Raw genomic sequence first — 10,167 nt, 5'->3', positions numbered from 1 at the left:
AAATAGTTATCGAAAATTGTTATCTATTGTTAGAATGGTTTACAAAAGATGAAATGACAAAAGAGGTGATAATAAAATGGGCAAAAGACTTTGGGTACAATATTGGAATATGATGCATGGTTGAAATTGTGGAATCAAACATTGAAATTTACTGCATGTACCGCTTTGAAAGAGAATGTAATGAAGATGATGTATAGATGGTATTTAACACCAGTAAAATTAGCTATTTTAAAATTAGCTGTTAAGGTGCTACACCCGATATGCCAGCAAGTTTGGAAAACTCAGCAATGGCCAGAGGATTGGAGAAGATCAGTCTACATCCCAATCCCAAAGAAGGGCAGGGCCAAAGAATGCTCCAACTACCGCACAATTGCGCTCATTTCACACGCTAGCAAGGTTATGCTTAAAATTCTACAAGGCAGGCTTAGGCAGTATGTGGACCGAGAACTCCCAGAAGTGCAAGCTGGATTTTGAAGGGGCAGAGGAACCAGAGACCAAATAGCAAACATGCGCTGGATTATGGAGAAAGCTAGAGAGTTCCAGAAAAACGTCTACTTCTGCTTCATTGACTATGCAAAAGCCTTTGTGTCAACCACAGCAAATTGTGGCAAGTTCTTAAAGAAATGGGAGTGCCTGATCACCTCATCTGTCTCCTATGTGGGACAAGAAGCTACAGTTAGAACTGGATATGGAACAACTGATTGGTTCAAAATTGGGAAAGGAGTACGACAAGGCTGTATATTGTCTCCCTGCTTATTTAATTTATATGCAGAATTCATCATGCGAAAGGCTGGACTAGATGAATCCCAAACCGGAATTAAGATTGCCGGAAGAAATATCAACAACCTCAGATATGCAGATGACACAACCTTGATGGCAGAAAGCGAGGAGGAATTAAAGAAGCTTTTAATGAGGGTGAAAGAGGAGAGCGCAAAATATGGTCTGAAGCTCAACATCAAAAAAACCAAGATCATGGCCACTGGTCCCATCACCTCCTGGCAAATACAAGGGGAAGAAATGGAGGCAGTGAGAGATTTTACTTTCTTGGGCTCCTTGATCACTGCAGATGGTGACAGCAGTCACGAAATTAAAAGACGCCTGCTTCTTGGGAGAAAAGCAATGACAAACCTAGACAGCATCTTTAAAAGCAGAGACATCACCTTGCCGACAAAGGTCCGTATAGTTAAAGCTATGGTTTTCCCAGTAGTGATGTATGGAAGTGAGAGCTGGACCATAAAGAAGGCTGATCGCCAAAGAATTGATGCTTTTGAATTATGGTGCTGGAGGAGACTCTTGAGAGTCCCATGGACTGCTAGAAGATCAAACCTATACATTCTTAAGGAAATCAGCCCTGAGTGCTCACTGGAAGGACAGATCCTGAAGCTGAGGCTCCAATACTTTGGCCACCTCATGAGAAGAGAAGAATCCTTGGAAAAGACCCTGATGTTGGGAAAGATGGAGGGCACAAGGAGAAGGGGATGACAGAGGACGAGATGGTTGGACAATGTTCTCGAAGCTACAAACATGAGTTTGACCAAACTGCGGGAGGCAGTGCAAGACAGGAGTGCCTGGTGTGCTATGGTCCATGGGGTCACAAAGAGTCGGACACGACTAAACGACTAAACTACAACAAAAATTAGCTAAGATGTATAGAATGAGCAGTAAATCATGCTGGAAATGTAAGGATAAAGATGGTGAATTTTATCATATGTGGTGGACATATGAAAAAGTAAAAACATTTTGGGAAATGATATATAATGAACTGAAAAAGATCTTTAAGTATACCTTTCCCAAAAAACCCGAGGCCTTTCTATTGGGATTATTAGGAGAGGAGATTGCAAAAGGAGATCAAAAATTATTTATGTATGCTACAACTGCGGCTAGAACTTTATTAGCCCAAAAATGGAAAATACAGGAGTTACCGACTATTGAGGAGTGGCAGACGAAGATGATTGAGTTAGTGAAGTTGACCTGTGGGATCCGAAACCAGGGAGAGACAAAGGGAGAGACCAAAGCTATCGAACTACCAAACTTACTGTATTCTTGTGAAACATGGATCACTTATGAATGCCATCTCCGACTCCTTGAAAGATTCCATCAACTGTGCCTCCAAAAATTTTTACACATCACTTGGAAACACAGGCGAACTAATGCAAAGTTCAGCAGTGTAGAAGCAATGATTCTTCATCAACTTCATTGAACTGATGTTGTGCGGATGTCTGATTATCGTCTTCCAAAGCAACTACTCTCTTCCCAACTCAAGAATGGAAGTGAAATACCGATGGACAACAAAAGAGGTTTAAAGATGCTCTCAAGGCAAATCTAAAAGAATGTAACATAAGCACTTATAACTGGGAAACACTGGCCTGTGAGCCTTTACCAAAGGTGTCATGGGCTTTGAAGAAGCATGAATTCAGGACAAAAGGGAGAAAAGAGCTAAGAGGAAGTCACGCTTGGCAAACCCTCACCATGATCAACTCCTACCCGGGAACCTATGTCCCCACTGTGGAAGGACGTGTGGATCCAGAATTGGCCTCCACAGTCACTTACAGACTCACTGTTAAAACCGTGTTCATGGAAGACCATCTTTCGTCTACGAGTGATCCCCAGAGACAGGGCTGTCTTAAGTATATTTGGCGCCCTGGTGCAACGGATCCCTCCGGCGCCCCCGCCCCGTCCCATTTCCCAGCGCTGCGGGCAGGCAGAGCTGCGCAGCTGGGTCGGCGGGTGCAGCGCACAGCGCGGCTGCTGGGGGCACAGCTCCGCGATGGGCAGGTGCCCTGGCGCCCCCCAGCCTGGCCGTAGGGCCGGCCCTGTCCAGAGAAGAAGACGACAACGTTTGCATTAATTGATAAATATGTGTAACGCTAGCTAGGCATTGATGTGCAGCTGGCAGGGGCACCGTTGCACCCTGACTGCCTGTGGATTTAGACTGCAGGGGGGTGGGGTTAGAAATGGCTGTTTTGAGATCGGCATGACTTCAGCCCAGGGTTGCTTTCTGCCACTTTGTGAGCTACTCACAAGCCACCTCCTTTGTTCTCCTGCCTCCTGTTACCAGAATCCAGTACCCCGTTTCTATTCCCTATAATAACCGCCACCTATGGCAACACAATTACGCCTTGAGAAAGATCCGTCCCATCTATTTTCCTCTCCCTGCCCCCCCCCCACTTTCTTTCGTTCATTGCTGCCCGGTTCAAATAAAGGCATCTGCCTGCACCCTTTTCATCTCTGTGCCTACAGGCAAGATCGAAAGGGATCAGCTGTCCCACTTCAAAATCTTTGCTCAGCGCCCCTAATGGCTGGCTTAGTGGTACTGCAGCTATGGAACGCTCTGCAAGCGAACTCTCAAAACTGGATGGTTTCACTAGGAACTGTTCAGCTAAGAAAATGTTGCATCTCTCTTCGAAAACTTATTTTCTCTTCCTGTAACCTTGTGTTCCAGGAAGGTATGATTCAAAGGTATGATTTTGTTCCTAAACTGTAGACCAAGTGTGTTATGCCTTGCATCGTGGGAATCCTAATGCCATCCATAATCCCTAAAGCCTAAAGTCACACAGGCAGACGCTCCTCAGGGAAATCCCACCTTTAAGGGCTCTGCCAATTGTTTAACGATAATAATAATAATTTATTATTTATACCCCACCCATCTGGCTGGGCTTCCCCAGCCACTCTGGGCGGTTTCCAACCGAATATTAAACACAGTACAGCATCAAACATTAAAAACTTCCCTAAACAGGGCCGCCTTCAGTTAAATAGTTGTAAAGTAAAATAGTTGCTTATTGCCTTGACATCTGCTGGGAGGGCGTTCCACAGGGCGGGTGCCACTACCGAGAAGGCCCTCTGTCTGGTTCCCTGTAACCTCACTTCTCGCAATGAGGGAACTGCCAGAAGGCCCTCAGAGCTGGACCTCAGTGTCCGGGCTCCTTCAAGTATACAGGACCGAGGCCGTTTAGGGCTTTGAAGGTCAGTACCAACACTTTGAATTGTGCTCAGAAACGTACTGGGAGCCAGTGTAGATCTCTCAGGACCGGTGTTATGTGGTCCCGGTGGCCACTCCCAGTCACTAGTCTAGCTGCCGCATTCTGGATTAATTGCAGTTTGTGGGTCACCTTCAAAGGTAGCCCCACGTAGAGCACATTGCAGTAGTCCAAGCGGGAGATAACCAGAGCATGCACTACTATGGTGAGACAGTCTGCAGGCAGGTAGGGTCTCAGCCTGCATACCAGATGGAGCTGGTAGACAGCCGCCCTGGACACAGAATTAACCTGTGCCTCCATGGACAGCTGTGAGTCCAAAATGACTCCCAGGCTGCGCACCTGGTCCTTCAGGGGCACAGTTACCCCATACAGGACCAGGGAGCCCTCCACACCTGCCCGCCTCCTGTCCCCCCAAAACAGTACCTCTGTCTTGTCAGGATTCAACCTCAATCTGTTAGCCGCCATCCATCCTCCAACCGCCTCCAGGCACTCACACAGGACCTTCACCGCCTTCACTGGTTCTGATTTAAAAGAGAGGTAGAGCTGGGTATCATCCACATACTGATGAACACCCAGCCCAAACCCCCTGATGATCTCTCCCAGCAGCTGCATGTAGATGTTAAAAAGCACAGGGGAGAGGTCAGAACCCTGAGGCACCCCACAAGTGAGAGCCTAGGGGGTCTGAACACTCATCCCCCCCCACCACTTTCTGAACACGGCCCAGGAGGAAGGAGCGGAACCACTGTATGACAGTGCCCCCAGCTCCCAACCCCTCTAGGCTGTCCAGAATGATGTTATGGTCGATGGTGTCAAAAGCCGCTGAGAGATCCAGTAGAACTAGGAAGCAGCTCTCACCTTTGTTCCTAGCTCACCGGAGATCATCGACCAGCGCGACTAATAATAATAATAATAATAATAATAATAATTTATTTATACCCCACCCATCTGGATGGGTTTCCCAAGCCACTCTGGGCGGCTTCCAACAGAAAAATGAAATAAAATAATCTATTAAACATTAAAAGCCTCCCTAAACAGGGCTGCCTTCAGATGTCTTCTAAAAATCTGATAGCTGTTTTTCTCTTTGACATCTAATGGGAGGGCGTTCCACAGGCCGGGCGCCACTACCGAGAAGGCCCTCTGCCTGCTTCCCTGCAACTTGGCTTCTCGCAACAAGGGAACCGCCAGAAGGCCCTCGGTACTGGACTTCAGTGTCCAGGCAGAGCGATGGGGGTGGAGACGCTCCTTCAGGTATACTGGACTGAGGCCATTTAGGGCTTTAAAGGTCACTTTGAATTGTGCTCAGAAACGTACCAGGAGCCAATGTAGATCTTTCAAGACCGGTGTTATGTGGTATAACCAGAGCATGCACCACTCTGGTGAGACAGTCTGCAGGCAGGTAGGGTTTCAGCCTGCATACCAGATGGAGCTGATAGACAGCTGCCCTGGACACAAAATTAACCTGCACCTCCATGGACAGCTGTGAGTCCAGAATGACTCCCAGGCTGCACACCTGGTCCTTCAGGGGCACAGTTACCCCATTCAGGACCAGGGAGTCCTCCACACCTGCCCGCCTCCTGTCCCCTGCCCCTGACCAAGGCAATTTCAGTCCCATGATGAGGCCTGAATCCTGATTGGAAGGGATCCATATAGAAGAGGGTGAAAGGTTGTTTTCTGCTGCTCCAGAGAAGCGACACTGGAACTTGCTGCCAAGGCGTGTGGTGGAGTCTACTTCTTTGAAGGTCTTTAAGCAGAGGTTTGACAGCCATGTGTCAGGAATGCTTTGATGGTGTCTCCTGCTTGGCAGGGGGTTGGACTGGATGGCCCTTGTGGTCTCTTCCAACTCTATGATTCTATGATTCTAAACGGAAATCCACAGAAAACCTGACTTGATGTTTGCTTCAACTGAGCATGAAAGAGTGAGTTTTTGCAGGCAAAGCTTGGGGGGGGGGGGAGAGAAGAACCACCATGCTGGGACATGGAGCTTTTAAGCATGGACTTGTGCCTGGGAAGAGAGGAGCTAAGGGTAAGGGTGTCTGAGCCCTAAGCATGGAAGACAGAACTGGGGGGGGAGGAATGGTGGGGGGAGTCGCAGTCACCTTGTTGTCTCCCACTCCATGGATGGCAGAAACCTGCAAGGAACTGATCTCCACAAAGAAATTCCATCATCTATGAAGCAGCCAAAGCTGCACAGAGAACCTAAAAATAGATGAGCGTAACCAGGCGGAGGCTGAAACATCCTAGCAGCCCCTTCTCCACTCTCCACCCACCTCTGCAGCCAGGCAGCCTCCCAAAGACAGTAGCTGCCCTGCCTCCAGGGGTCCTTTGCCAGCCACGCTTCCCTCCTCACCTCTAGCATTACAGCTTACCTTTGCGCAGACTGTAGGTAAATTGCAATTCTAGGCAGGCACAGAAGAAAAAAAGGCACAGAAAATGACACTGCAAAGCTTTGCTTCCTGAGAATCTGTTCTCTTTTGTAATACCCCCTGAAAGCTCAGAAGCAAGAGATTTTGGAGGCTGTTACAAGATTTCCAAAGCTTAGGCAGTGGGGCTCCACTGCCCTCTCGCTATGAATAGCAGCAGTAGAATAAATAATGCACAATAGTAAGTAAGAAATAAAATTAATAGAAGAATGCAAGGTAAGAGAAGTTACAAAACTTTGCTTAATTTGCAAAATTAATATAGGTCACGGAGCTCAACTTTCTCGATATTTTGGTATCTTTAAACCTGCTGAATATAGCCCTGCATGTGGCAGTCTGGCTGAGCCCCCCCCCCCCTGCAATCATGTAGTCTCAACGTAACGGCATCACCTTTTCAAACCATATCCAGCCCAGGTGGAAAAACCAGCCCTGAACCACCCTGGATTTTACTTGAACAGTCCTGCCCAAACACCCCAAATCTCCAACATGGCCCCTGGAAAAACCAGCCACCCCATGCTGACCAACAACTCCCCTGGGACCTCAAGCAACACCCTGCTATGTCTTAGGCTCTGCCCTTGACTCTTCCTCCTCCCAAATGCTCCTGGCCATCCCTGGGAAGTTGCCCTTCAGCCCCAGCCTCATTTCGAGAGACTGCACTACAGTAATGGCTTTGTAGCTTACAGCAACCCAGCAGCTCCACTGGCTCTTCAAAGCAAAGAAATGCAACAGTTAAATGTGGAGGGAACATCATCCGTCCTAGGTTTCTGTGAGATACACCCAGGGCTGTTTCTTCCCCAGTTCTCAAGTGGACTCATAGGTGAACAGCAGTTTTTCCTGCTTTTGCAAAGTTAGGGTCAAGTTATTCCAAATTGTTCCTGGAACTGGAATTCAAGCCCTTTGTCTGGTTTGCTTCCTAAAAGATTAAAACAAAACCATTAAGATTCAGTCCTGCTTCCTCCCAATGCATCCACAGGCTCTCGCTCCAGTGGGTTTTCCAGCCCTGCAGTGCAGCAGTCTTGGCTCCCATTCTGAGTCTGGAACTTGGAGACAATCCTGCCAGTCTCCGGAGTGATCTCAAAGTGCTTGCGCTGCCCTCCAGTGTCTGGCGAGTTGCTGCAGCTGTTTGTACCTTGCTCTAGGAGACTGCTGCCTGCCTCTGAGCCAGCCATGGTAGCAGCCAGCAGGGGCAGGCTGGGCACTTTGGGGGTGACAGTGCGAAGGTGCTTCACAGGCATCCGGCTGAAGCGCCCCCTGGTCTGTGGGCTGACATTGGTGGCTTCAGGGTCAAGTATAGCATCATTCTGTTTGTTGCCATCACTGCTGTTCAGCTCTGAGTGAGGAGAAGAGATATTGTGCAGAATTAGGGAAGCAGACAATCTATTGAATGTATCATCCCAGGAAGCAAAAGTCTTAACTTGAACGATGTCCCAATGCAATGCTTAGGTAAAGGTAAAGGGACCCCTGACCATTAGGTCCAGTCGTGACCGACTCTGGGGTTGCGTGCTCATCTCGCATTATTAGCCGAGGGAGCCAGCGTACAGCTTCCAGGTCATGTGGCCAGCAGGACAAAGCCGCTTCTGGAGAACCAGAGCAGCACATGGAAATGCCGTTTACCTTCCCGCTGTAGTGGTCCCTATTTATCTACTTGCATTTTGATGTGCTTTCGAACTGCTAGGTTGGCAGGAGCTGGGACCGAGCAACGGGAGCTCACCCCGTCGCAGGGATTCGAACCGCCAACCCTCTGATCAGCAAGCCCTAGGCTCTGTGGTTTAACCCACAGCGCCACCTGCATCCCCAATGCAATGCTTATTAAAAGTTAATGACGAGGAGAGCTCCTCCTTGATCACTTCCTTTGCTAGGAAGAGACCCTGGGAGGAAGATGGTGGTTTTAATCCATGGCAGAGATTTAAATAAAGCAGGAATGGTGAGACAAGGAGTTATTTTAAAAACAAAACAAAAATAGTTTTATGTTGGAAAAATAGCAGAGGTGGATGCAACACAGAAGCTAACACAACAGCCTTTCCAAACTTTCTTCTTGCTGTACTCGTACTGCCATTCCCCCCTCCAGTGTCACTTCTGCCTACTCTATTCAAGTGTTCCTGCTTTATTGAAACCTCTGCCATTGTTTAAAACAACCACTTTCCCCCTCTCTCTGCCACTTTACAGCACTGTTTCACTCATTGCTCTGCCATTGTTTAAAACTGCAATTTTCCTCTCAGTGTCTCTTTATCTCCCTTTACTCAAACCTTCTGTCGTTGTTTAGAACAGCCCCCTTCCCCCTGCTTTTAGTGTATCTCCCTGTATCTCCAGTACTCAAACTTCTCCCTTTCCAATTCCTTAGCTGCCTCATGTGAGAGATATAAAAGGTACAATGCTCTAAAATACTCCATAGTCCTTTCATACAGTGTTTTGACAATGAAGGTCCTTTAGTCAAACCTCTGTTAGTCAAACCTCTGCTGTGGTTTAAAATCACCATTTTCTTTCAGTTATCTCCATTTCTGCTTTCCTCAAAGGTCTGTCATTTCTTTGAGCACTTTCGCCCCCTCTCACTGTCTCTCCCTTCCCACTCCTATGCCATGGCCTCTGCCTTCACTTTTGCACCCCCACAGCACTAGGACTTCACGCCAAACCAGGAGTGATGCAGCAATACAAATCCTCCACTGGGGGCTGCGCAATAACACTCATCCCTTTCTTATTATATCGAGATATATCATTTGGGTTTGGCCATTCTGATACTAGAGCAGGCAAAATTTGGAATGTAGTGGCTTCTCAAAATGTTGATATAGAAACATCTGGAGAGACAGGGTGTCTGGAAGTTATGGGGGGAGACATTGTGGATCTGAATGGTTTGGAGGAAGAGTGGGGCACCCACTGTTGAACCTGAAGAATACAATATTCTCTCCCCAAAATATGAACCAATATTCTTTAAATGCCTGGTTGGTATCTAGGAAAGAACTTTACCTATGGTTTCCCCACTTTCAGGAAAGTGGGTTTGCTCCTGCCTGGCATTGGTAGAGCAAGAATCCACAGCAGTGCTGTTGTCTTCACCCAGATATGGCTTAGAGAAGGACTTCTGTTGGAAGGAAAAGCCATGTTTGTGAATCTGTGCATTGAGCTCCCCTGGCTGCTGCAAGAAAAGGGTATGTCAAGCAAACTTGCAAAAGGACTTGCAAAAAGTTAGAATCAGAGTCAGAGGGAAAGAATCCCATTACTGTATGTGTATATAATCATTTCATTGCAGAATTTCATTTAAAAGTTTTAAATCCAAGTGCCACATTTATTTTAGAAAGATTTTTGTTCCAGAATGTTCCCTGTTGAAACATCCATTTTGCTCACATTTTCTTTTCAGAATTTGAAACTGGTCACTGCCATTTGTGGTATGTGGTTTTGAAATGTCAAAAATGGATCTATTCAGATAAAGTTGAAATGGTGGCAAAATTTCGCTCCCACCACCCCCATACATTGCCTGGCAATTTATTTTTTAAAATTGAGAGCCATGTAAAATGTAGAACATTGGTGTCTCCATCGCAGTTTGCACCACAGAGGTCAACCACATGCAGACTGACAAGCTCAGAAGAAAAGATGGAGGCAACAGAATCTGAGAAATGAGGGATCCTGGTATGCCCAGAAGTCATAAGGCCTGTTACTCATATTGGCAGCAGTCTTAGAACCAATGTATGTGCGGAGCAGAAGCACATGGATTGTACTGCATCAAACTTCAGATCGGGGACTGCATTTTGAATTTTCTCCCATAAAACACTGCTTGCATAGAT

General features: G+C 47.1%; 1 protein-coding gene across 7 annotated transcripts in view; it reads right to left on the bottom strand.

The window, feature by feature from the left end:
- Positions 1-6,579: 6,579 nt before the first annotated feature.
- GMIP (GEM interacting protein) overlaps positions 6,580-10,167 on the bottom strand; it is a 94,077-nt gene continuing 90,489 nt past the window's right edge. For 6 of the 7 annotated variants that reach the window (XM_035101737.2, XM_035101750.2, XM_035101781.2 and 3 more), the window contains 2 exons: positions 9,356-9,518; positions 6,580-7,724 (listed from right to left, as the gene is read on the bottom strand). In XM_035101737.2, coding sequence (XP_034957628.1) covers positions 7,330-7,724; positions 9,356-9,518 — 558 coding nt within the window. In that variant the 3' untranslated portion in view covers positions 6,580-7,329. The remainder of the gene's footprint in view (positions 7,725-9,355; positions 9,519-10,167) is intronic. The other variant, XM_035101744.2, reaches the window with a different exon arrangement.

The sequence above is a fragment of the Zootoca vivipara genome, chromosome 2 (assembly GCF_963506605.1).
Source record: "Zootoca vivipara chromosome 2, rZooViv1.1, whole genome shotgun sequence".
Taxonomy (NCBI): Eukaryota; Metazoa; Chordata; class Lepidosauria; order Squamata; family Lacertidae; genus Zootoca; species Zootoca vivipara.
Note: the sequence above shows the minus strand (reverse complement) of the source record. Positions and strands in the feature narration are given on the sequence as shown.